Consider the following 25,323-nt stretch of genomic DNA (forward strand, 5'->3'; position numbering starts at 1 on the left):
GCTGCCTGAAGTATCTGGGGTTTTCTAGGAGTCGGGGGGGGGGGGTGTCGGCGGGGTGCCGGGGTAGTGGTGTGACGCTCCCCTCTGCTCCCCGCGGCCCAGCTGAACAAGGCGTTCCAGGCGGAGGAGTGCCCCGGCGTCATCTACTGCATCAGCATGCAGTGGTTTCGGGAGTGGGAGGCCTTTGTCAAGGGCAAGGACAATGGTGAGTGCAGCGCGGGCCTGTCCCTCCCCCTGCCAGCACAGGTGGTCCCCCTGCCCCAGGGCTGGCATCGCTGTCCCGTGCCCCCCACCCCGGGCCAGGCCACCCAGGGCCAGGCCTTCTTGCTGCGGCGGGACAGGAGGCGTCTTGCTCGCCCCTTCCCTCCCGTCCTGTCCCTATGGCTCCTGGACAAGGCTGCCCATCCCTCCAGCCGGCCCTTTCCTTTGGGGGTTCCGTTGCCCTAAATAAAGGTTTTAGTGGATAGATGGCTTCAGACTCTTAGGAGAGAGCGCGGACACAGTGTCCACTGACCGCTTGGTTTCCAGAGGTGGAGGCAGGCCCCAGCACCGGGCGGCCTCCCAGAATCCTACACAGTCCCCAGCAAGAAACGGCCGTGCCCACGCTCTGGCCTGCCTGCGGCCGCCCTCAAAACCCTCAAGCCCCACACGGGGGCTCCCAGACTAGGGCTTGGGGCCTGGCAGGGCCAGCAGGTTCTGGGCACGGGACACTGGCCTTTCAGGGCCTACGCGCTGGCCAGGCCTCGGGGCCAGGGGAGGGGCCTCGCTGCCATCCAGCCCCTGGCACGTGAGGCAGCAGGTGCACCCCAGGGGCTCCCTGGTGGCGGTGGCGTTCAGGCTTGGCTGTGGTGGAGAGCCGGGCTCTGGAGTTGCAGCCCGCCCTCAGGCCTGGCTTTGCCTTCTGCCAGCTCTTCCCGGGCCGTTCCTCCCTTGCCTCGAGAAACAGCTCTCATGTCAAGTGCTTGCTGAGGATTACAGGAGGTTTGGGGAGGGTGCTCCACGAGGGGTCTGAAACTAGCGCCCGAGCCCCAGAAATGCCCTCTGCAGGCTCCAGGGACACTCCGAGTCCCTTCTGGCTCTTCAGCTTCTGCGGACGAGCGTCTGGTGCCCAACACCCACCCCTGTAAGGACGTCACCTGGACCCCGGGGCCCCGGACGGCCTCTCTGGGGTCACGGTGTTGGAGTCACGCCTTGAGAATGACTCCTACCTGTTGAGAGGCGGAGGGCCGTGGGGGGCTGGGAGGGCTTCCGGCTGCCACAGAGGCCCAGAGGCACTGAGACTGAGCCGCGTCTGTTCCAGAGCCCCCCGGGCCCATTGACAACAGCAGGATCGCACAGGTCAAAGGAAGCGGCCATGTCCAGCTGAAGCAGGGTGAGTCTCACCGGCTCCAGCCCTGGCCTCCCCGGCCAGCCAGGCTCCCCGCGGTCCCTCCTGGCTGCCAACGACCAGCCATTTCTGGAGCCCCCACTGCTCCTACCCGTGCCCTGTGCTGGCCTCTGCCTGCCCTTTGTGGGAACCGCACAGCCCGGGAAACGGGCGGTAGCCAGAGACGTACCTTCTGGGTCCTTAGAGAACAGACGTCCTGTGCAGCGTCCCAAGATTGCTCTTGAACAGCTTTGCACGGGAGCGCACGGGTGCCCTCCCTCCCCGGTGGGGCCCGGAGGGGTGAGGGGGCACGCGCAGGCCCAGCCCCGACCACGTGGCCTCTGGGGCCCCACAGGAGCTGACTACGGGCAGATTTCAGAGGAGACCTGGGTCTACCTGAACCACCTGTACGGCGGCGGCCCCGAGATCGCCATCCGGCAGAGCGTGGCCCAGCTCCAGGACCCAGAGAGCTTACACGGGGAGCAGAAGATCGAAGCCGAGACTCGGGCCGTGTGACTTGGTGGGCCAGTCTGTAAGTCCCCTCCCTTTGCAGAGACCCTCTCCCGCCTCCTGTGTGTTGGAAGAGCGCATCCCTGAATGCACCTTCCGTGAGGATGTTTGGAAAAACCCTCTCGTGGGCCCTGCCGGGCTGAGTGACCCAAGTGTCCCCACAGGCCCCCGCCTTGGCCCTCCTCACTGCGGAGGGCGTGTTTGCGCCCGGAAGAGAGGCCGGCCGCTTGGGAAACCCAGATGTGTAAAGAGGCAGCAAAGTTGTTTGGGTGCCAGTGAGTAACGTCGCAACCAGGAAATACATCCACTTCGGGCTCTTCAAACGACCAGGGCTCTGCGACGTTCCTTAACTTGGGTCTTTGTGCCCACTTGTCACAGTTGTTGTGTCTGCCCCACTCCCCCACCCCCTCGCTCGCTCGGGCCCAGCTTGGGTCCCTGGAGCTCCAAGTCAGAGGCTGTGGCCTAGGGACCGAGGGGTGGGCTCCAGGCACTGTCCAGCACCTGGGACTCGCAGCTGGGAGCGGGGGTGCAGAGGGCCGACCTCGAGCAGCGGGGGTGCCGGAGCCAGCTCCTCCCTAGGCCCCACTTTAGCCCGATCCCCGGTGTCACAGAAAGGCTCCGGAACCCCGGGCTGCTCTCAGCGTTTCTCCTGCAGTCTAACGACTCTGGATTCATCTGTGATGGGGACCCAGGGTGGGGGTCGGATCTGTCGGTTGAGATTGTTTCTGGAGGCAGCTGGTCCCTGGCTCCCCATGCTGCCGAGCTGGCCCCGTGGGCTGGCTGTCGCTCGTCCCCACCACGGAACCAGATGATGAGACAGAAGTAGCCTACCCGTGTCACTGTCCTTTGCCACGAATGCGGCTTCGGGGGGGGGGCTCCCAGTTTCTCACCACACTGTCATGGGGAGCCCGGGGAGCTGTGGCTCTGGCGCAGCTCCTATGTCGGCCATGGAAGCCCGTTTTGGATGCTGAGCCAGGCCATGCTGGGGCGCTGGGACGAGCCCCTGGGCCGGGTCTCGCCTCCGGCAGCACCCACGCCCTTGGACAAAGCAGCTGGGGCGAGATGCCCACCTCGTTGGGGCCAGAGGGAACGGGGGTGGGGAAGGGGCGTCGGGACCCAGGACCCCACGCGCCGTGGCTTTCAGTCTCTAGAAGCAGATGTGGCTGGAATCCCGGCAGAGCCCCGGAAGCTGGCGCAGCACGTGGCTCAGTCTGCAGTCCTTCAACCCGGTTCCTTCCCCACCGAGGCAGCATGTGATCAAAGAACAAGCCGCTCTGGAGTCCCTTGACATTTGCTACAGTCTCTAGAAAGTTCCTGCTGCAGCCAGCGGGCGACCCCGCGGCGGGGCTGGGCGGCCTCAGGTCGCCCCCCTGGTGACAGATTCTGCGCCGGGTTAAACTTGCCCCCCATCTGCGTGGCCCCGTTGGTGTTCAGAACGTCCTAATAAATACATATGCGTTCCCCACAGCCCCTGCTGTCGTCTGTACCCGCCTCGGCAGCTCACTCTGTTAGCGGAGGGAAGAGGGGAGCTCTGCGCCGGGGAGGGCCTGCGGCGGCGGTGTGATCCGCGGTCCACACCACCGCGCATGGGGGGGGGGCACACGGGAGGGGGCTTGGCGTGGCTCCGAATCCAGACAGCCTCTGGAGGCTGCAGGAGCGCATGAGGAAGAGGGGGCCGCGAACGCATGCCTTCCTTTCCTGGAACCAGCCCTGGACCCCGAGAAGTGGGGCCCGATGTGGGGAGTGGGGTAAAGCCAGCACATCATGGGCTGGTCCCCTACTGGCGCAGCACCCCGGCCACTGGGCCACGTGGGGTAATCCCTCCGAGCTGGGGTTACCCTCCCCGGGCCTGCAAGGGCTTCTCTGCTGGAGGGACCCTTCCTTCCTGGGCTGACGGCAGACATTGGCACCTCCCATCACAGCATCGCGGTTGCTGGGGACCTGCGTGGGGAACTCCCCAGCACCTGGTGATGCTGGTGTCTTGTTTTCCCGTGGTTTTGGTTGGTTTTTGTTTATACTTGGGTTTGGTGGGGAGAGAAGAATGGGAGATTTTTACATGTTAGTTGAAAGACATATACTTGTGAAATCCCGTCAGAAGTGAGCGTGCGGACCCGTGTTCTGCATCAGGAATGGTTCCCCCCCACCGGGGGCGGGGGTTACCATCACCGGCCCGTGAGCCCCTGTGGGTCCCTCCTGAGCACAGCTGCCACCCCGCCCCGCCCCGGAAGTAGCCGCTGCACGTCCTCCAACTGCTTTATAGCCTTCCCGGTCCGTGGGTCTCGGAGTCTAGGCACGATTTTCAGCCTTGCTGACACTGGAACATTGTACACACGGAATTCCGTGGTACGGATTTTGTGATTGGCCTTTCGTGTTCACCATGGAAGCTGAGAATGAAGCTCTGTCCGGAGGGCTGGCTGGTTTCCGAGGTTTGGAGACACTTACTGTGCCACAGGAAGGAGGGGGAGAAAGAGGGAGGTAGCAGCCGACCTTAAAATCTTTCCTTTCTATTTTCCCTTGCTATCCCAGGCTTCTAAGTGGCTCCGCCAGACTCAGATGCTGGAATCTGGAGACAAAACAGGAGACTGTGGCTGTTCGCTTCACAGAGCGTGTGGGGCCGGGAAGCACGGGGCAGCGGGGAAGGCCACCTCCCGGCTCCTCCACCGGCATCTCCCATGGGCTCCTCCCTTAGGCCGGCGGGGCCTCTCTCCAGCAGCCCCTTGTAGGGGATCAAGAGCCTCCCCCTGCGGCCGGCCGAGCGTGCGGGCCCTTCCGTCTGCCCGCGCTTCTGCTCACAGACCTGCATCAGAAAATGCATTTGGAAGGCTCAGGCCCCCCAAAAGTGTGGCTTCCTGCCTTTGTTCTAGTTGGAATTCAGTGCAAACATAAATGATCCTGCAAGTCTCACACCGCCTTGTTTTGAGCCCCACAGAGCCCTGGGGGCGGCGAGTGGGGTTTTGGAATCCCACCTGTTCCCTCTGGCTCTTCTCCCTGCTCTTCTCCCTGCAGCAGAGAGGAGTGTTCTCGCCTTGAAGGAGCGGGGTGCAGAAGAGAGAACGCCTTTAGGAGAAGCTGTGAAAAGGGCAGCCCACGTCGTAGACAATGTGTGTTCTGGAAAGCTGTCCCAGGGACCTGTTAGGACGTCGTCTCCAGCCCTTCCTCGGCTCTGAGACCCGCGAGCGGCCTGGCGCAGGTGCTGTCCGGGGAGCCGGGAGCGGGGACCGGGCTCGGTGTGGTGTGGTGTGGTGGGAGGATGTGCACACTGAGGGGCCGAATGCTGCCCGGGATCCTTCCCCTGCCACCCCCAGCCTCCTTCGGGGGCCCAACAGCTGAGAACGAGGAGATGCCCGTGTTGCCTCCCACCGCTTTTGGCCCATTGGCTCTGAGGACGAAGGCACACGGGGGGGCCTTTCTCAGATTCTGCTCCACCTTTTGCGGCCCAGCAGTGCCCGAAGCGGAAGGGAGGTCATCTAAGTCCCGGTCACTCACGATACCATCTGGACAGGTGGCGTTTAAACCAGGGCCTCGTGGCCGCCGCTCTGGGGAAGCCCCTCCCGGTGCTCACAGAGTGGCTGCTGAGAGCAGGGCCACGGACTTCGCACGCACTCTAATCCCGGCCTGGGACAGTTCTGGCCACAGGCTCACTGCCTCCCCTTCAGAAAAGAACAACAGAGGCCAGGGAGGGAAGGCGAGGCCGCCTCTAGCCAGGGACGGACGGGGCTTCCTCCCTGCCTGGGACGCGGGCCGTCAGCCCCCCTGAGCTGGGCCGCGTTGCTCTGTCTGGCGGCTCTGGCGCCTTCCCTCCCACGGGCCTGCCTCGCCTCCCTTTGGCGGCCGGATTCAGGGTCGGGTCTCCGGCTGTCCCACGGGACGACAGCTCCGGAGATCTCTTTTGCTTTAATTAAAAGAGGAGCACTTGAACCCCCACCTCCGGCTCAGCCCACGGCCATTGTATTCCTGGTCACCCGGTCCCCCGCCCCCCCCCCCGTGGGACCTCCTGCCCCTCGCGAGCTGGCCCCTCTCCCGCTAGGGGTCGCCACCGCCCGTGGGGGGGCCTGGGTGCAGCCGGCGCCCCTGAGGCCAGGGAAGGCCACCGAAGCCTGGTCCTGTGGGGGTGGGGTGGGGGGCGCTGCTGAGACTCCCAGACCCGCTGGAGGAGCCTGACCCACAGGTCTGCTGCCTTCTGCGTGAGGAGCTCTTGCTTTTTTGAAGGCCGCTCACGTCCCTTTGGGGGAGGAGGCTAAGGCCAAGGTGAGACCTGGCCTCCTATTGGTGGCCTCACCTCCCACCCCTCAGCAGCTCTGCGACCTCCCTCCCTCCCTCCCGTTCGGGAACCGGTCTGAGGGGCTTTAGGACCTAAAGAGGTGTGGGCATAAATCATTATACTCTCCCCCCAAAGCCCGGGGTGGGATTCTTGGGCTGGCAGGGAGCCTCCCGCTGTGCACATCCTGGTGGGGGGCAGGCTGGGGTCCTCCCCCCTTCGGTGTCGCACAAGCCCGTGGTTACTGCAGCCAGGCTACCACAAGGGTGGGCTCGAGCACTTGCCACAGGACTGTCCACAGAATGCAAATGGGCCCCATGGCCCGGCAGCCCCCCCCCCCCCACAGCAGGGTCCCGGGAGACCTAGAGTAGCTGCCCGCTGATGTGCATGGAAAACAAATTTCCTGCTCCTAAGGAGCCCCCCAGATCTCTGAACCGAACTGACCTGAACCCCACATCACAGGGTTCCGGACAGCTTCTCCAGCAGGCGGGGTGCTGGTTAGCGCTTGCTAGGGCGAGAGGGTTGTGACTTGTCCTGGGTTCACCCAGTAAATCAGTGAGGTACACACGGGCCCAGCCCCAGCCCCCCCGCCCCCAGCCCAGGGGCCCTGCCTGCTTCCTGGCCGAGGTCACCTCCTCATGCCACAAAACAGTCCCGTGACAACGTAACAGAGGTTACACTTTTATTTAACATTTAGAGGATTAACGTATAGTTACAAGGTCAATATAAGCCTTCCAATGGAAGCACTTTATTTGGTTTAATTCCATCTCCAGAAACAAATGGGCAATTCTAGAACCTTCACAATGGCAGGGGGCCGTTACAACACTGAGATGCCTCCCCGAAGTTTAGAATTAGTGCCACACACGCAAATAAACCAAACGTTTAAAGGTGCTCGACATCAGGTTAAAATAGAATTTTGGATCAACTCTTTAAAGAAGTGTTTTGACGGCACAAGCGCGGGAGGCGGAGTCATGAGGAAGTATGAAACTAAGATCTCTGGAAAAATACTTAGCATCCGTGTCACTTTTTCACGTTCAGTCCACTCTCTCCTGTAATTACAGATGTCCCCAGAAGGCATGAGGGGGCCTCGGGGCTGCCGCCCGCGAGATAAGCTACAGCTTATCTGGCCTGAGCCTCACAGCCTGGAAGCTTCACGAAAAACCCAGAGGAAAATCCCACGACAGCTTTCCATGCCTTTTTATCTTGCAAAGGAAAAGCCGGGTAAATGACAAGTTCCTCTCTTTCACGTTGTTTTTAGGTCACGTTCAGGGCAGGTGCTTTAAAAGTCATTCTTACAACACTATTCTAGCGTCGGCGGAGAAACGATAGGCATGGGGGGGTGGGGGGGCCGAGAAGCCGATGGGGAGGTTCCCCTGCTCTATGTGAACTGGTCCACACTCCTGTAGAGAAGATTTCCCGGGGGATCCCCAGAGTACAGGATACGCCTCAACTACCCTCTATTGACGCAGCCCCTTGAACGAGCTCAGGGTTGCGGTCTCCGCTTCCCGCACAGCCGGGCCGGAAGGCGAACACCAAGCCTAACACGGAGAAGCACTTACGATCCATTCGTTTTTGGACGCAGGTGGTACAGAAGGAAAAAAAAAAAAGGCGCAGGGGTTACAAGATACGAGCATAGTCTATACTGGGCTTAACAGACGCTAAAAGGACAAATCACTGCAGCCTCTACCATTTTCCCTACGATGCGAGAAATGAATCCGTCCTGACCCCGGAGTACGAAGACGCAATGCACATGAGTTACTGAGGCTCTAAAAACCGATTTAAAAAACCATGTAGCATCCTTGTGGAGTGGAGAGTGGTCAGCTTGGCTTGGTGAGAGTCAGAAGTTCCTGGGGATACCTGACCCCCTCCCCCGCCCCGGGCTGGCGGAGGAGCCCCCCGTGGAGCCACTGGGACTGCGCGTCCTAGCCACACCCCTGAAGATTTGCGGGGACACGGGGGAGACCCGACCCTCCTCGCCCCGGGCATCTATCTGCTAGGCGGCCCTCTCATGAGACAAAGGAGCTCGCTACAGGTGGCCCACCGCCGTTTGTGGGGAACGGAGGCCTGGTGCCCGCAGAGCAGCCCCGAGACCCCCGCAGCCTCAGCCGTCCCTGCAGGTAGACCAGCACTCTTGGACCGAAGGGCCTCGTCCCCTTCAGGGCAAGAGAGAGACAGAGACAGAGAGAGAGAAGGGCCGGCTCATGCTCGCTCATTCGCTCGCCTTGCAACCCCAAGCCACTTCCTCTTCACCTGCTTACCCCAGGCATTTGCTTGCTGGAGGTTTCTTCTAGTCACCGAACTGCTCTCGGGAGGGGGTGCGTGGCCATGGTCAACCTTGGTTTGCTGAAAAAACCCCGTTTTTGGCCCCTGAACACAGGCCCAGCCTTTAGCACCTGTCCCTTCTTTCCCTGTCCCTTCGGCTCCCGTAAGACATCCTTGTCTTAGATTCGTAAATGTCAAGTTCTGAGGATGTTCGAGGTGACCACCTAGTTACCAAAAGCCAAACGAGAGAAGACAGAGGCCCGATTTCCTTCTTGGGCTTCGGGTGGCGTCTCGTTCCCAGACACTCACAGCCAGGGCCTCTCCCGACTGTGTCTGCACTGGAGAAGGGAAGCTACGCTGCTCGAAGACATGAGGGGACACGGGCCACACGGCCTCGCGTTCTCCTCAAGGACCCGTAAGAGGCAGGAAACTTCGCTCGAAAAGCCAACTCAGTCCAGTCTCCGTGGCGCACGGAGCACGTGAGCACATGAGGCCGCTGTCGCCGCAGGACCACCTGAAGGACCGCAAGCATCACGGGGTCTTTGGTGAGGAAAGCGCTAGAATCCTGAGATGCGAATCTCGGAATTCTCGGGAAGACAGGCATTCTCACTTGGCAACGAGCTAACGCTGGGGTGAGACGCCCGCGCGTCCAGGGCCGCGACCCGCCGCTCTCGTTCACAGGGCGATGGAGGAGAGGTGGGGGCTGGGACCTCCCCTCACCCCATGAAAGGCGGACCCCAGCTTCTGCGTGTAGCCCTCAGGATGGAATTGGACTTCCAGTGTAGACCTTTCCAGGCCACGGAGCATAGGCCTCAAATAAAACCGCGTGTGTGTGTGCATGCCACGGAGGGGGAGGCATGCATGGGCACACCTGCGGGTCCCCCGGGGCCCCCCACGGACACGCTCAGGCCATGAAATGTTGCGAGGGCTGATGTTTAGTACGAGGAGAGGACCCCTAAGCAGGAAAGGGCCACCGAGGAGTCGACGGACCTGGGACACGGGAACCCATCCGTGACATTCGGGCGCTCAGTCCTCCTGGCGCACACCTGACCCTCCTTGTCCAGATTCTGTTAGTCTCCCCCAGGGAGACCAGTGGCGAAGTTTTCACAAAAGGCACAGTGTGAACCATGGACAGGTCAGGATGCGCCAGGTAGACTGGGGGCCAAGGCAGGGGCCCCGAAGGAGGGAGCAGGTGTCTAGCTGCCTTCCGTGGCCCCGCGTGGGGGGGGGCAGGGACAGGGACAGACCTGCCCCCGGAGAGGTGGCCGGACGGGGCCATGGGAGGAGCCGGGCCAGGAGAAGCATGCTGTCGAAAGAAAAAAAAAAAAAAAAGGCAAGCAGCCGCGTGGTGGGTGGGGGGACGTGGCTTCTGGCTGAGACGTCGGAGGGCCGCGGGCCGGCCCAGCCCGGGAGCCGTCTGTGCGCGCGGGCGCCCAGGCCTGTGGAGACAAGCAGACCGAAGGGTTTCTCCCGGGAAGGCTCACCGAGGCTCTGGCTCCGGCAACCGCCTCTAGGGATCTACAACACAAAAAGAAGAGAAAGACTGTTTAGAGGGAGGCCGGCGGCCGGGGCAGGCCCGTCCGGTCTGCAGACCGCACCACCCGGGGGGGACAGCTTTAGAGCAATGGGCTGTTACCACGGGCACGTCTGAGATAAGGAACTTTCACGGTTTCAGGTCGGCTAGGGGCTGGCCTTCCCTTCGGGGGGAAGAGAGGCCCACCCGAGACCCGCGCCCATCCACCCCGCCGCCAACCCCTCTTTCTGGGTCTGCTGAGCGCCGGAAGAAAGAAACGGGACCCGCTTCCCAGGAGGATGCCAGGAATTTCAAGGCCCGATTCTCTCCCCGACCGACCGACACTCTCGGTGCTTTACAAAAACATGTCAGATCGGGGCGAAAAGGACAAACGTGTCACTCAGCGTCTACTCAGAAATCCACAGTGAAAGTTCTTCATCTGGAGGGGGCAGGAGAGGAAGGACAGACAGACTCGTAAAGCCCTCAGGTGCACACAGGGCGAGAGACAGAGAAGGTGTCGTCATTGAAAAGGGGGGCGGGGAGGGCGAGGGCAGAATTTTTAAAAAGCATTTGGCTGGAAAAGCTCCCCATGACTGAAGACAAAAGAGTTAAATACCCGGATTACACAGAATCATTTTCTCGGAAAGGTGAAAAATCATTTAAAATACACAACACTGAGAAAAATACGTTTATTAGAGAGGCAGGTACGAGGGTACAACTAAGAGGAGCCAGACAGGTTCTTTTCTTTCAGGGTGAGAGAGAGAGAGACAATCATGTTGGCCGTATTGGAACGAAACTTACTCAGAACACAAGTGTCTACAATAAGCTCAGGCTGGAGCAGCCGGCAGGGGACCTAGTCCTTCCGGCTTCCCCAGCGGTTACAAAAACAAAAACGGTCATTAGGCAGCGAATCACCAATAAAACAAACAGACAAAAGAGTCAAACGTTAAAACAACGAATTCAAGTCATCCTTTTAGTTTTTAAATGGCAGCATATACAAATATGGGGGGGCTGGGGGCTGGGGGGGGGATCACGGACGGATTTAACAGAAAGCAATTTAAAAAACCAAACCAAACCATAAATGAAGATAGTCACAATCCAGCTGACCCGTTGGAGGTTCCTCTAGTCTAAATATTTTGGCAATTATTAAATAGTCACATCGTAGACAACACGCACACGCGCACACACACACACACACGGGCACAAAACAGCTGCTTTGAGTTCTGGGCACCAGGAAGCAGCAGCCCCACGGGCTGGGGGGGGTTTGTGGGGGGGTGTGTTCTTGGGGGTGCCGAGCAGATTGAGAAACCAGGTGGGGAAGACAGGCTTCTACACATTCACGAGTAACCTCTGTGTGTCTAAAATAAAAGCAGAAAACTTCACCCACAAGCCCAGACTTGGCTTCTTTTAGCACGTAACCTTTTCAGGGGGTGGGGGGGCTGTATAGAAAAAAACCAAAGTATACTCTGGGCGGAAATGGGAATTCTGATTCTTTGGGAATGGTTTCAGGACTTCTGCTAATACTTGGTGCATTGACCGGCTGGCACCGAGGCACTGTTCGGTCCTCCTCCCCAGCTGCCTGTGCTAAGGGCCTGAGGCACACAACTGAAAATCAGGAGCCTTCCATTACGCGCCCAAACCCACCCCCTGCCCCTACCAACCGAGCCGTTTCCTGAATCAAATTTGCACAACTGTTAAGGAAAAAAAAAACTAAATAAATAAACCCACAACAACGTCATGGAATGCCATACTTTCCAAGGGAGGCTTGCAAAGGTTCATGTTGTCTTGGCCATTTTAAGACTTTTTTCAGTGTTTGGTAGCAGTTCACAGGCTGGAAATGAGTCCCAGCATCGGACAGAAAGCTCTGATTTTAATATCTGCGGTCCCCTGTTCGCCTGGGTCCATGCCCAGTGCTGTGACCTCCCCCAGCTCGTGAGGAGGAAGCCCCATGGTTTCAGGGTCAGCCGAGTTACTTGCGGCAAATACTTAAAAAGGGGAACAGAAACGATCTTCCTGAGAGGTCTGGGGTCCAGGGTGAGTGGCTTTATCGATATTACGTCAGCAAAGGTAGAAAAAGGCAAAAGAAATCTGAATCATAAAATGGTATTTTAAAAAGCGGGCTGACCGATGGCAGTTTCCTGCTCTTGGCTGTATACTATGGTCACGTCAGAAGTCACCATGGGGGGACACCGGCTGAAGGGTACAGGGGACGGCTCGGTACGGTCTTTGCAACTTCCTGGCAATCTATCATTATTTCACAATAAAACGTGTTTTAAAAATCAGGCTGTCGTTAAGGTTTACTAAATTCCATTTTGGTGGTCCTTGGGCAACGTAGCAACCTTTCTGCTAGAATCTACGACAAGTGCCTGTAACTGCGGCCAGGTGCCTGACCCCGATCACCAGCTGCTGTTGCTTTTTAAATCAGCTCTTTTTTTTTTTTGGGTAGAATCAGCTTTAAATCGACTTGCGCTTACAAAAGGAGCTCACATTCGGGGGAAAAAAAAAAAACAAAAAAACAAAAAAACAAAAGGAGCTCACAGTGTAAAAGCAAGGAGCTAATTTCCTATTTAAAAAGTAGGAAGGACATGAATAAATAATTCTGGAAGCCCCATAAAAAGAAAATCAGAACCGGACAGCTTTAGTGCGAGCCATTCATAGCTGGTTCTCTGTGACCTCGGGGTAGATTCTTGAACCGGCCACACGCACCGGGCCGGGTTCCTATCTCCATGCACGGGATCGATTTCCCTACCTCTGTTGCCAACTTAAAAATGCAAATCCCCACGCGACCCAGATTCCTTGCAAGATGGTGAAATACTTTATTTCACTCTGGCTCTGGCTCATTACATAAAACGAGCTAGCAATTCTGAAACGATTCTCAGTAGATTCATACTTTTGGGAATTAAAGATGCCAAGGATTAAAAACAAAAAAACAAAACAAAACAAAACCCGAAACACGTCTGCGAAGTGATGAGCTGGGTCTGCGTGTGAAGCAGCTGCCGCTCCGGTTCTATTTACAGCCCCACCTGGGGACGTGTGAGCTGAATACAGCCGCACTTGCCACAAAACCTCTAACAGAAGCACTCCGGTTTGCGTAGGTTATGGAAACAGCAAGCAGGGCGTCTGATGGACGGCCACGGCAGCGGGGAGCTCGGCGGTCTCCTGTAAAAGTCGCCTGGTTCATTGTTAACCAAGCTTTTCCAGATTTCAGTTGGTTGTCTGGGATCCCGCAGACGGGAGAGGATACTCACGGCGATCTACCAACGATCTCAAACACGTTTAAGGAAAGATACGCACTTCGAGTACCCATCTAGGACTCGTCCTACCCTTTCCTCCAGGAGGGGGAGGTTTCATTGAGGACTTCCTCCAAAGCCAATGATTGTAAGATCAGAAAGACTAGCGAAGTTCAAGTTATTAAGTTACAAAATGTGACATTCTAAGGGTCTTACCCGCCCCTCTGATGCGTGGGGGCTTTTAAATTCAGAAATAGCGATTAGAAGCTAGAAGGCAACTTATTTTTTGGACACCTACACAGACACTGCCAGAGGAAGGACTGTTTATCCCATTTCAAATGACAGAATTGCAAACTGGCAGTTGGCAGCTTTACGCGACATATTTCATGAGCAAGTGAAACGTGATTATATCAAAACTAGCCAAGGAAATTCGGGTGTCGAACGCCTACAAGCCCACCGCGTGGCCATGTGCCAGCACGCACTCCGGTGTCCTCCAGCCAGGCTTTGGAAGAACCGCCCGGAACAGTCATAGTTGTGGGGAGAGACAACTCCAATTTTTTTTTTAACAGTTTTGTTTTTGTTTAAGTTGTATTAAATATAAGTCTTAGCACCTTTGGCATTTTTGTCCAAATAGACTTCGACGTACGAAGTGGGGACATAACCCTCTTCATCTTCATTTCTCCGAATGCGGGTCCACCCGTCGCCTTTGTCTTCCTCGATCACGTACAGTGTTTCTCCTTCAACCACGGAGATGGTCCCTTCATTCTGACCTGCAGGAGCAAGACCGGAATGCGTCAGGCTTCTCGTCACGTCCAGGCGGGGCGCAAACAGGGAGCTTGGCAATGAAAGAGGCGCAGGGAGCGAGTGACAGATGCACGGACCCCTCCCCCGGTTGCTCTGCAAGGGCTCCTCCCAGGCAGAAGCTTCCAGGCCTTCCCCCTGCGGCTCCCAGGGACCCTTCTCCAGCTCCTCCAGGGAGCCCTCCCTTCCATCCCAGGAAGCCAGGTGCCTCCCCAGGGGACATCTTTGCTCTGCTCTTCCTCTGTCTCTTGCGGGGAGTGTATGCTTAATGGCTTTAATGACACCTTTTCGGACACTATCGCCACTTCTCTGTCTCCCATCCCGGTTCTTGTCCGTAGCTAAGGTTCCACTTCTCTCTCTGCCTAAAACACGGGTCCACCTCCAATGTTGCCCTGGTCCTAAACCTGGGCTCGCTGTGTCTCCTCCCCAACTACAACTTCCTCCTACCTCCCCACTCTGGGGGGAGGGGCAGGAGGGCACCTTCGGAATCCTCTCCCTTTCCTCCTGTCTTTGTTCCCCGCTTCCAATCAGCCAGGGGTCTGGGCAGTGTGCTGACTGCGGCCTCTCCGGGCCCACTCTTTAACTGGGGTCCCCAAGACCACCTGCTACAGTAATTGCCCAAGACTAGTGCCCCACGGCTCACGTGGCATTCTCAAGGGCAGACTGCCCGGAGCTGCTTACAGGGGTGCCGCGGGGGTGGGGCCGAGGTGTGGGAATGAGGTTAAGTTGGTGACGTTGAACCTGGTGCTTTCTTGTCCCACTGAACACGTGGGGAGGTCTGTAAATCCATCTGTCCCGGAGCTTCCCCAAACCTACCTGAGCTCAGACTGCTTCACCACCGTATTCTTAATATCTTTCTACGGAACATCGTTCTGGCAACTCTAGGCTAGTCTGCCGAACCCTTCATCCCTGTTCTCCGATCGCTCCCACACACGTGACAATACACGTCCTCGGGTACAGCTCCAACGGCATCAACACTCTGCTCAAGTGCTTTCCACGGCTCCTCATCGTTGCCAAATAAAATCGAAACGATTGTCTTGCCCACCACCTCCCCCCTCAGTGACACCACTGCTCCCACCCGAGACCTCTGAGCTCCAGCCACACGAGCCCACGCTTCCCTCACCTCCCCACCTCGGATGGACAGCAGCCCGGAGAGTTCCCGGAATTAATTCTCTTGAGGAGGTGAGCTCGCTGTCCCATGAACCCCCAGCACTCTGTACCCCCGCCTTGGTGAGTGCTACCAGCTGACCTCCCCCAAATGTGTGTCTGCTCTCTTTCTCCAGGGGCAGAGGCACGCCAACCCACCCGCATCCCACCCCTCTGGGGGCTTTCCAAGACAGGAGCTCCCAGAAATACTGAATGAACAGATGAAATCATCATTATTCCACACTATCTGCGGCAAGAAAGCTCCATGAAAACTGTTCCACCTTATGGACCAACAGGCAAAATATGCAGCCATGGACCAAATAATGATGATGCTGACAGTGAGCAGAACAATAGGGTAAGATGCGAGAGAAAGATCTGGAAGGGTTCGGAAGAAGGTCCAACCACAGGAGGAGAAGGGACAGCGTGCGCAAGCGGGGAACCGGGCGGACGCGGGTCACCTTCGAATGTGTAGAGGGCTTTGCAGGTCCCGATGGCGGGCAGGGGCTCCTCCTCGTCAAACTCGTCGTCGAAGTCCGTGGCCAGCACCTTCACCTCACCCTCCTGACTCTGGTCCTCCGTGTAACTGCCATCCGGGCTGCTCAAGAAAGGAAAACGCACAGCAACTATAGCGACTGCCCAGCGGGGCGCCCGCACCCCCGACTGCTGCCACCAAGGCCATCTCAGGTCACCCTGCCTGCTCCGTCGCTGCCCCGTGTGGCACTGGGGACCCGTGCGCTGGGGGAAGGGCAGGTCAGGCATCGCGGGCTCTCTGGTGCCGAGCAAGTGCCTTACTCTGGTTTCCAGACTCCAGAATCGGACCAGGAACACAGAGCAAAGCTGCACCCCAGCGGACAGCAGGCGCGGTACAGATACTGTACCTCTCGCGGTCCTGGGCACAGTTGTTGACCGTGGCCGGGTTCTGGGCGTCGAACATTCCACTCTGCCGGCGGGCCTGCTCGCTGCGGGCTGGCAGCCTGCCTTCCACCTCGGCCAGCCAGGCCTGCAAGCAAAATCACCAAAGACGCTGGTCTGAGCTCAGCTGAGGGCCCGACCAAGGAGTCTTAAAGGCCCCCAATTTGGGGGGCTTGATGGTCCCTGAGTCTTTCGAGAAGGATCACACGGGGGGGTCTCCAGTGTCTGTGCATTCGGCTGCAGAAGGTACCCACAGGCAACTGCTTCCAGGGCATCTCACGTTGGAGACGTAGAAGCAAGCGTGTTTAGGCGCCGGGCTGTGTTAGACTCTTGGGCTTTTTTAACTTTTCTTTTTTTTAAGTAGGCTCCACGCCCAGCGTGGCGCCCAGCGCAGAGCTGGAACTCACAACCATGAGATCAAGACCTGAGCTGAGATCAGGCGTCGGATGCTGAACCGACTGAGCCACCCAGGTGCCCCTCTACTCTTGGGCTTTTAAAAACAGCTCTGTGACTTCGGATAAGTCGCTTCTAGTTCCTTCTGGTTCCAAAATTCCGTGACAGCGAGGTTCCCCTGGAGACGAGGAGAATCCCGCCGCACGTGAGCCGTGACTTAGTCTGAAAGCGACACCCATCTTTCCTTGTTTTGAGGGGCGCCACTCTTTTTAACAGCTAAGAAACGTGCATACAGGAAATCAAATAAGATAAAAGATAAAATTATTTTGGGCAACATTTGAAATAGTGTCAAAACGGCCGAACGATAAAAATGACCAGGAAAGGACACTTCGAGGCTCTAAGCACTCCAACAGTAGTAACTGGCTGACGGACTCCAGGAAGCATCTTAAAAGCCGCACTGACCCTTCATGGCTACAAGTAACCTATTTCGACGGAAGCGATCAGTCCCTGGTGTATTTTCCCATGTTCTGCAGCCTTGAAAATTTGTGGGTAAAAGAAGCCATTTGTCCATAGCTCTTGAGTGCTCCTCTCTCTCCCTGAAACATTTATTTATCTTTCCTACTCATTTCTAATTTGCCACCTCTATAACCCCTGAAAACGGGTCCTTTGTAAGAACCGTATGTTTCTGACTTGGTTTTTTTAGCCCCTGGATTCACGGTGGCACGTTCCAGCTGTATCCGCCACCAACAGACGCAGGAACAGGACAGATGAAGCGAAACACTTAAACCAAAGAACAACATATACAAATACGACTGTGACTGGTGTCATTTTGGGGGGCATCCTGGGCAGAGGGCATGCCGAGGGGCAGCACAGCCGCTGGGTGACCGCTTTTCCTTTTACCATGGTTCGCCAAGCCCCCCGACACTTCCAGCCGCATCTCTTGCACGAATCGCTGGCGCTCGACAGCCTCCACACGCCACGACCCCCAGCCCTTCCTCGGTTTCTCTTTTTTTCCAACAGAGCTTTTCACCCACAGCTTTTTCATACCTCAAATTTCTGGGCTTCTAGCCGCAGTTTTTCTATATTTTGGCTGACTTCGGTTAATTTGTGATCCAAACTGGCTGGGTCTCCCATCTGAGGATTCTTTAGGTAAACATCTTTCATTTTTGTGATGGCATCTCTGAAAAAAAAAAAAAAGGAGCAGGACGCGGTAAAGGTGAATGTCACCCGCCAAGTGTATTCTTCCACCACCTTGAACGCCGTGTGAACGGGAGCACGGGAAGACGGTGTCACTGCCTGGGTTGGAAGGGAGGACTGGGGCCTGTTTTCACCCTAAAACTCCATATAAGATTTTGGCTCCCGAGGTCTGTATAATCCAGAGACGGATATTAAAATTTCAGTTGCCTTTTCTGAATGGTATCTGGTACCTCCCACGCCCCCAGCAATTGAGAAACATAAATCAATCCCATCCCTCATCCCTCCCTTCTCCCCAAACAACAACAAAAACAAACAAAGCCCAAATATCCAGGCGCACATTCTTCGTGCAAACCAAAGCTCCAGCTGGCACCCTGGGTCTCGTGGGCTACCATATGTTCCCCTCCTGGAGAAGCAGAGTTAACGGCTTTGGAAATTTTATTACACACTCTTTCAACTATTAAGAAACCAAACCCACAGTTGGTATCCATGACAGGCGGGCAACTGAGCCTCAAAGCGACAGATCGCAAGATTCCACACCCTTCCTGACATCGCGCTGGCGGCCCGCCCGCCCGCAGCAGCCTGAGTAAATGAATCCCTATAGGAGCGTTGCAGCCAGGCTTGGGCCTATCTCTGGGACCAAAGAACTCTATTAATTTTGAACTCTGGCTCTGAGGGACTTTCAGTAGGGTTCTGCAGGGTTCGAGATGTTAAAAGTTTAGAGCAAATGACTCTGCAGGTGGGAAGGGTCCAACTTTAATGAGCTTCAGTAAAAGGCAGCCTCAACCTGTTATGCGACATAAAACCAATGAACCAAACCCTATTTTGAGTCATGGGAAATAGTTTAACTGAAAATACAGAAATAACAGGAAGAGAAGTTCCACAAGTCCTCACCAGGCCTGGGCCCACCCCCTTGCATCTGAGCCCATCCGTCCTGTCCTGCTGCCTCTCTGTGGATACTGACTGTTCATTTTCCCGGAGGTCACATCTCCACTAGAGCCCTCCCCCCACCTGCACTCCCCGCCCCCTGACTTTGCTCCACTTCCTTCTTTCCCACAGCGCGTATCACTTTCCAACATTATGTGACTTGTTATTATGCTTATTATTGTTGACTGTCGGTCTCTTCCTACTAGAATGGAAGCTCTCTGAGGAAGCTCTACGGGCTCAAGCTCTTTTGTTAACTTGGTATCTCCCCAGTGACGGGACACTGCGTGGCACACGTAGATGATCAGTAAGGATCTGCGATGAATAAATGCTCTTACAACAAACAAACTGTAACGTCCACCTTTACCCAATTCTTCTCTTGACTTTATGGCTACACCTCCAGCTACTGCCCTATCTCTCTGCAAAACTTCTCAAAAGACTGGTCGAGATTCATTATCTTCGATTCTCCTCCTCCTGTCTCTCCTGATAGGTCTCTCCAGAAGTTTAATTTTATTCATCTTTTCAAGGAACCAACTTTTGGATTTGTTGACCCTCTTTGTTGTGTGCGTATGTTTTTCTGTGGCATTAATTTACACCCTTTCCTCGCTTCTGTTTTCTTCGGTTCAATTTGCTCTGCTTTTTCTAACTTCTTGAGATGGATACTTAGCTCACTGATGTTTAGTGCTTTTTGTTTTTAATATGTATGGAAAGCTATAAAGTTCCCCTTATGAGCGTTGCCTTAGTGACCGCCCAGTAACTGATGTGTAGAATGGTTCAGGTTCAGCTCCGCTCCGTGTATTTTCCCATGTCTCTTATGATTTCTTCTTTAGTCTCAGAATTATTCAGAGCTACATTTCTTAATTTCTAAATGTTTGTTATTGGTACCCAGCTTTACTGCAGACTTCAGACAACACACCTTAAATGGTGTCTACCCTTGGATGTCTGTGGAGATTTGCTTCAGGAAAACAGGATATGCTCAATTGCTGGAGATATTCTGTGTGCTTGAAAAGAATGTGCACAACGCAATTACTGGGCAGACATGTCTGAGGTCAATTTTGTCAATTATACTATGTAAGTATTCTCCCTCAATCTGTTAATCTGTTCTATCAGTTACTCAGAGAAGTGCATTAAAAATCTCCTCCAACAATGATGTGTTTGTATTTCTTGAACATATTCATGTCAAAGGCTAACAGCATAACCTTTTCACGTTTTGAGGTCATACAGTCCTACAGCTTTAAACTGAGCTGCCTGTTACTCGAAGCATTGAAGTTATGAAGTTGACCTTCTTGAGCTGAATAGTCTGAGGGGTTTTTTTGGCCTGAAAGTCAGTCTTCCTCTGGTTGGCACTGGCCAACCAGTGGATGGTGTATCTTTTTCCATCCTTTTATTTTCAACCTTTCTATACCTTATGGGTTTTTTATTTTTTAATACCTTATGAGTTAGATGTGCCTTTTGTAGGTAGCATATGGGTGGATTTTGTTTGTTTGTTTTTCAGTCTGAAAATCTAATGGGACGTGTGGTCTGTTGGCACTGAACACACCCATTTTGTTTTACGGATGCTACGTGCCAGGCATTGGTCCAAGCACCTCCCATACACCGACACATTTAATCCTCACTACTAACTTCCTTTTCAAGATGAGGGAACCGAGGTAAGGTTAAGAGGTAAAGATCAAGAAGAGGTTAAGAAGCTTGTCCAAAGTCTGCAACAGAAATAGGTGGAACCAGGTTTGAACCCAGGGTATATTCATTTTTTTTTTAAGTTTTATTTACTTAAAGTCATCTCTGTACGCCACGTGGGGCTCGAACCCACGGCCCCGAGATCAAGAGTTGCATGCTCCTCCAACTAAGCCAGCCAGGCAGCCCTGAACCCCAGGGTATTTTAAATCTACCCTCACTCTTTGTGCTTTTGGTTAGTCCTGTCTTGTTCCTCGTGAACAAAATGTAAGTTGCCTGAGAACGGAGGTTTTCGTGTGTTTTGTTCATTGCTTTATTCCCAGGGTCTAGGATATTTCCTTGTATACAGTAAATGCTCAATAAACAGTCATCTGGTAAATGGTTATACAGGATTTGCTTTCTTACCAGCAAGGCTGCTGTGAGGGTTAAAAGGTTAACCAGCTTCCATGGCTACAACCCAAGTGGCAGAGAAATTTTTTTGTATAATTATCGGACAATAGTGTCCATGACCTTCCGCAGTGTCATTTCGGAGAGCGAGTCCGAACTTACTCCCGTGCAGAGTGTAACTGCTCACTTACCCAACAGCCCGAGCTCTCACTGGTTTACACATGCGTGACCCTTTTGATATTTGGTCCCATGTGTAATAAAAATGGTAAATAAAACATTTTCATCTCGTGAGGTGTATTTCTAACACAAAACAAAACCAAAGTTAATTATACGTGCCGCTATTTGTTACGCCCTGTAACAGGCTTTATAAACCACCCATCTGGGGCGCCTGGGTGGCTCAGCTGGTTGAGCGCCTGACTCTTGATTTCGGCTCAAGTCATGATCTCAGGGTCGTGGGAGTGAGCCCCGCATCGGGCTCTGCTTGCGAGTTTCTCTTTCTCTCCCTCTGCCCCTCCGTACCCTTGCCACGCTCTCTCTCGCTCTCTCTAAAAAAAAATTTAAAATATAAATAAATAAATAATTAATTAATTAATAAAACCACCCATTTTTCAGGAGTTGCTCTACCAGAGGTAAAAGAATAAACAACTACTTTTCTTTTGCCATGTATGAGCCCAGCTTTGCCGTAACTAAATTTATGTAGACTCACTTTTTGGCCTGTTTACAGGGCACAAAATCTCAAGTCACCTTTCAGAAAATCTCAAATAGATGAATGATTCACCTAATTCACTCAGGGAGAATTATAAAGGGAGAGACAATTAATAAAGTGGCTTTTCAATCAGGATCATTAGCAAGTGACAGAAAAGATCTACAAGTTATAAACGTGGAAGGGAAGTGCAAATGAAGAGACACCAAATCTTCTCTTCTTCTTTTTCGCATATATACCATCCTGGGATCAAACTTACAAAACAGCTCAGAAAACCAGGAGACCCAGCGGTGGGATCGTGACGCAGGAGCCTCTCGGGAGCGGGCCAACATCACACCCCTGATGGCTGGTGGTGTGTGTGATGAGACGTGCTGTGACGGGTTTTCTACACGCCATCAGTATGCTCTACGACAAGATAAGGAGTCACGAGAACCTCTGGGAAGACTGACTGTCACTTGTCCTCAAATAGAAAGACAAGGACATTTCAGACCCAAAGCTAGAATACGGGGCAAGGGAGGGGGGCAGGATTCACGCCACGTTTCTCTTCCTCGTTTGTACGAAACACTCAGCTACCTACTCATGACTGAAGAAAAGACGAGGGTGGGGGATGGGTGAAACCAGTGAAGGGGGCTCAGGGGACACTTGTCGTGATGGGCACCGAGTCACGTACAGAAGTGTTGAATCACCATATCGTACACCTGAAACTAACACAACTGGAATGAAAATTTAAAACTTAAAAAGAAATAAAAATTAAAAAAAAAAAAGAAGTATGGAAACACAGAAAAAAAAAAAAACCGAACGTATTTTGTTCCCCAAACTCAGAGTAAAACCTATTTGTTAAAAGAATTCTCCCGCTCTGTAATGAAGCCGTCCGGCAGACCTTCCGTGAAACACACACGGCTGAAATAATCACGTCTCTTGAAGCTATTTCAGGATTTCCCATCTTTCCACACTGAACGCGAATTTCTTAGTAAGTCCTATCGCTTCACTCTACCTTTGATCCATCTCCTTCTGAATTTCTTTATTTAATTCATCGACTTTCTGCTGCAGCTTTTTCCGTCTCTGCTCGGGCGGGAGGTTGCTGAAATCCTCTGGCGTGGCGCCCTGCGAATGCAAACAGGTGTGAGCCGGCGCTCCTCCTGGAGGACAGACCCCGAGGGAAGCCCGCAGGACACGTCATTCCCCAGACACCGGGGGATGCAGAGGTCTGCATGTGTTTCCGTGAACTAAAGGGAAGCTCTTTCCCACGACACCCAGCGGAGACGCAAGATCAGTGCATGCAAACTGCAAAAGAGTCCCACACACCGGTTCGGGGTCCAGGCTTGCTGGCCAAACCATCTCTGGCAAGGCAGGGGGCAAGGCTGCAGAAGGAGGGAGGGGAAGAAACAATTCTGACCCTCGTGAGAATCGATGGAAAACGAATTCTGAGGCAGGTACCTTCACTTGACCGCCAGTGTTGGTGGCAACACCGGAGTTTGAAGGAAGTCTGAAGTCTCTGCTCCCTCCATACGACACAGGGACAAGTGCCCCTGTCATCAACGGTCTCATGCCGCTTAACACCCTACTCTGAGCCTTTCTTCCCACTTCTCCACACAGGCTGAGGCCAAAAGTTTCCATCCCCACCAAGTGACAGATGGGACATCTGGTTCCTCAGAGAATGTGGGGGAAAAGGACATTAAAACATCTATCTTCCCCCCCTCTCCCCGCACTCTCCCCTCCGCGGCCTCTAAAAGCCTGGTCACTCCTTTTTGACATCTGTAGGGTGACCTCAGAAAATCCACATAGAATACGCTCCCCGACCTCCACACCAACGTCCCAGCGTCCGAAATCCATGCCAGCTGTTTCCAATCCAGCAGAAGGAGCCTATTTTGATATCTTGATCTCTTTTCAGAAACAATTACTATCTTTCCTTGGTGCATACAATTTCGGTAGATAACATCAACAGCGAGCTTCCAGACTCCTGCAGATGCTTACGTGTCAGAAGCCGCAGCTAGAGCTGCTGGCGATCAGGGTCTTTGCTTCAATGAAGCGATTGAGAAATGTACTCAATCGCCAGGGATAAGCCAAGGAATCAGGCTGGCTTGGGAGCGTGGGTGGAAGAGACAGGACCCGGATAATGTAATTCCAAAATCGAGCTGAATTTGCCAAGCAGCTGACATGGTGCTTGTGACCGAGGTTCCTTGGCTGCTTAGGACAGAACGCCAGGCTGCTGTGCTGGGAGCATGTGATCACGCTGGGGTGTGCGTGTGCGCGCGTGCCCGCGTGTATAAGAGTGAGAGAGAGAGGTGAGTGAGACCAGAACACAAGTGGCTAGTCCCTCATGGCAGGCCAAGCAAGTTCAGTTGCCTCTAAAGCTAAGATGAACCAAACTCATCTTCAATATAGAAATGATCACCCCTGTTTTTTCTGTCCCCTGCACGATCATTGTGTTGGAATACCGGAGAGCTGAATTATGAGCTGTTACTTCGCTCAGCTCCGTCACCGAGCCTGAGACCCTGTATTCATGCTGGGTTTACTTAAATCACATCAGCACGTTTTCCAAAATCGAGGGGATTGTTTTGTTTTTCGGTTCTGGAATGCAACCAAACAAAAGACACGCTACTGCTTCGGAAGCCAGGACACCCAGGGAGCGCTCAGTGTTAATTCCTTAATAGTTACTAAGCCTAACTACGGGCTAGGAGTCCCAATGAATTTTTTTCTCCAAAGAATGGAAAAGTTCTCATCTCTGCACTGGTGAATACGGTAGCCGCACACGGCAACTGAGCATTTGAAACGCGGCCAGTGCAACCGTGGAACCGAATTTTACATTTTTATTGGATTTTAATTAATGAACATTTAAATAGGCACATGTGATGGGTGGCAACCACAGGGGACACAGATGCAGACTCAGCAAGTGTAAGTCTGCAGTGGTGTATAATACACACAGTACTTGTGACTTACAAACAGATACCCTAGACGGCAAAAAATTTAACTTTAACTATTTACAAAAACTAAAAACCATTAAATAATAAAAAATGAATTAGGTCCCTTTCAATAGGTATTCTGTGTTTCCGTATTGTTATTTAGACACTAATCTCGTGAACTGTGCCTTAGACAAACTTCGCATTGCCTTTGGAGATTCAGGTCACGGCTTCTTCTAGATCCAAAGGAGCGTCCGGTGTCTGGAAGTACCTTAAAAGGCCATTAAGGCTTGGATTATTTTAAGCAATACTCTCACCTATGACTTGTTTTGCCATGAAGGAATTTATGTTTCTAGCTTTGAGTCACAGTAGACGTTCTGAAATCCCTGGAGTGGCCCAGTTCTCAAAGAGACTGGTCCCACAGGTGGCGCCGGTTTTGCAACAGGGGGCCAAGGCGTCTGTGGATCTTTTACGTGGCTGCGGCTCTCGGAGGAGCTTGTTTTACATACTTCTGGAATCAAATGCTTACTCCTGAGGCTCTCCCCCCAACAGCACAAGCATGAGCTGTTTCCTGAGATTTTACCCTTTTTTCCACCCCAGGCATCTTTGGGCAACACTTCTCTTCTTCACTGGCTTCCAAGTAATGGTATAAAGCAACAGTTTATATAACTTTATATATATTATATATATAGGGATATACATACGCCTTGCTAGCACGTCAGCAAAAGAAGATCTTCAGAAAGAGCGAGCAAGAAACCCCAGTACCTGAGAGGCTCTTACTTAAATGATTCAGTTTCTCCCAAATTCATGCTGCCTCCAAACGCAGTTCATTGCAACATTTCGAATGTTTTCCTTCTCGCAGAGACCTTCATTAGGGACTCGTGTGGGGATTTGATTTCACAGTCTAAGAAATGTTCCATTTAATAAAACATTCGTTTTCTCTAGGGTTGGGTTGGTTGCCAAATCCTGAGTCAGGCTGAAAAATTCTGGATATCCACACGTATATGTATCCACATACAGACAAGCAAATACGGACGTAAGGATGACCAGAAACTGTTATCGGGCATGACCGACAGCAGTGCCTACAGTAGCCGACCTCATTCCTGGTCGAATTGCTGCAGTTTACCGTCGTCCATGATTTTAGGACATT

General features: G+C 53.8%; 2 protein-coding genes and 1 long non-coding RNA gene across 11 annotated transcripts in view; 2 read left to right on the forward strand and 1 right to left on the reverse strand.

The window, feature by feature from the left end:
- The window catches only part of USP20 (ubiquitin specific peptidase 20), a 47,353-nt gene extending 44,010 nt beyond the window's left edge, over positions 1-3,343 (forward strand). For 5 of the 7 annotated variants that reach the window (XM_040632058.1, XM_040632061.1, XM_040632062.1 and 2 more), the window contains exons 23-26: positions 103-205; positions 1,301-1,372; positions 1,722-1,898; positions 2,041-3,343. In XM_040632058.1, coding sequence (XP_040487992.1) covers positions 103-205; positions 1,301-1,372; positions 1,722-1,882 — 336 coding nt within the window. In that variant the 3' untranslated portion in view covers positions 1,883-1,898; positions 2,041-3,343. Of the gene's footprint in view, positions 1-102; positions 206-1,047; positions 1,124-1,300; positions 1,373-1,721; positions 1,899-2,040 lie in introns of those variants that run through there. The other 2 variants (XR_005835281.1, XM_040632059.1) reach the window with 2 other exon arrangements.
- Positions 3,344-3,971: 628 nt separating this feature from the next.
- On the forward strand, positions 3,972-4,779 carry LOC121103055. The gene is made up of 2 exons (XR_005835170.1): positions 3,972-4,302; positions 4,403-4,779. It is a non-coding gene; the product is annotated as an uncharacterized LOC121103055 (long non-coding RNA).
- A 2,023-nt stretch (positions 4,780-6,802) lies between these two features.
- The window catches only part of FNBP1 (formin binding protein 1), a 133,218-nt gene continuing 114,697 nt past the window's right edge, over positions 6,803-25,323 (reverse strand). Inside the window, exons 11-16 of one of the 3 annotated variants that reach the window (XM_040632064.1) lie at positions 22,268-22,377; positions 17,439-17,571; positions 15,965-16,086; positions 15,545-15,684; positions 13,751-13,909; positions 6,803-9,914 (exon numbers count right to left, since the gene is read on the reverse strand). In XM_040632064.1, the coding sequence (XP_040487998.1) occupies positions 9,907-9,914; positions 13,751-13,909; positions 15,545-15,684; positions 15,965-16,086; positions 17,439-17,571; positions 22,268-22,377 (672 nt within the window). In that variant the 3' untranslated portion in view covers positions 6,803-9,906. Of the gene's footprint in view, positions 9,915-10,584; positions 13,910-15,544; positions 15,685-15,964; positions 16,087-17,438; positions 17,572-22,267; positions 22,378-25,323 lie in introns of those variants that run through there. The other 2 variants (XM_040632066.1, XM_040632065.1) reach the window with 2 other exon arrangements.

Source organism: Ursus maritimus, unplaced genomic scaffold (assembly GCF_017311325.1).
Source record: "Ursus maritimus isolate PB19 unplaced genomic scaffold, ASM1731132v1 scaffold_17, whole genome shotgun sequence".
Lineage (NCBI taxonomy): Eukaryota > Metazoa > Chordata > Mammalia > Carnivora > Ursidae > Ursus > Ursus maritimus.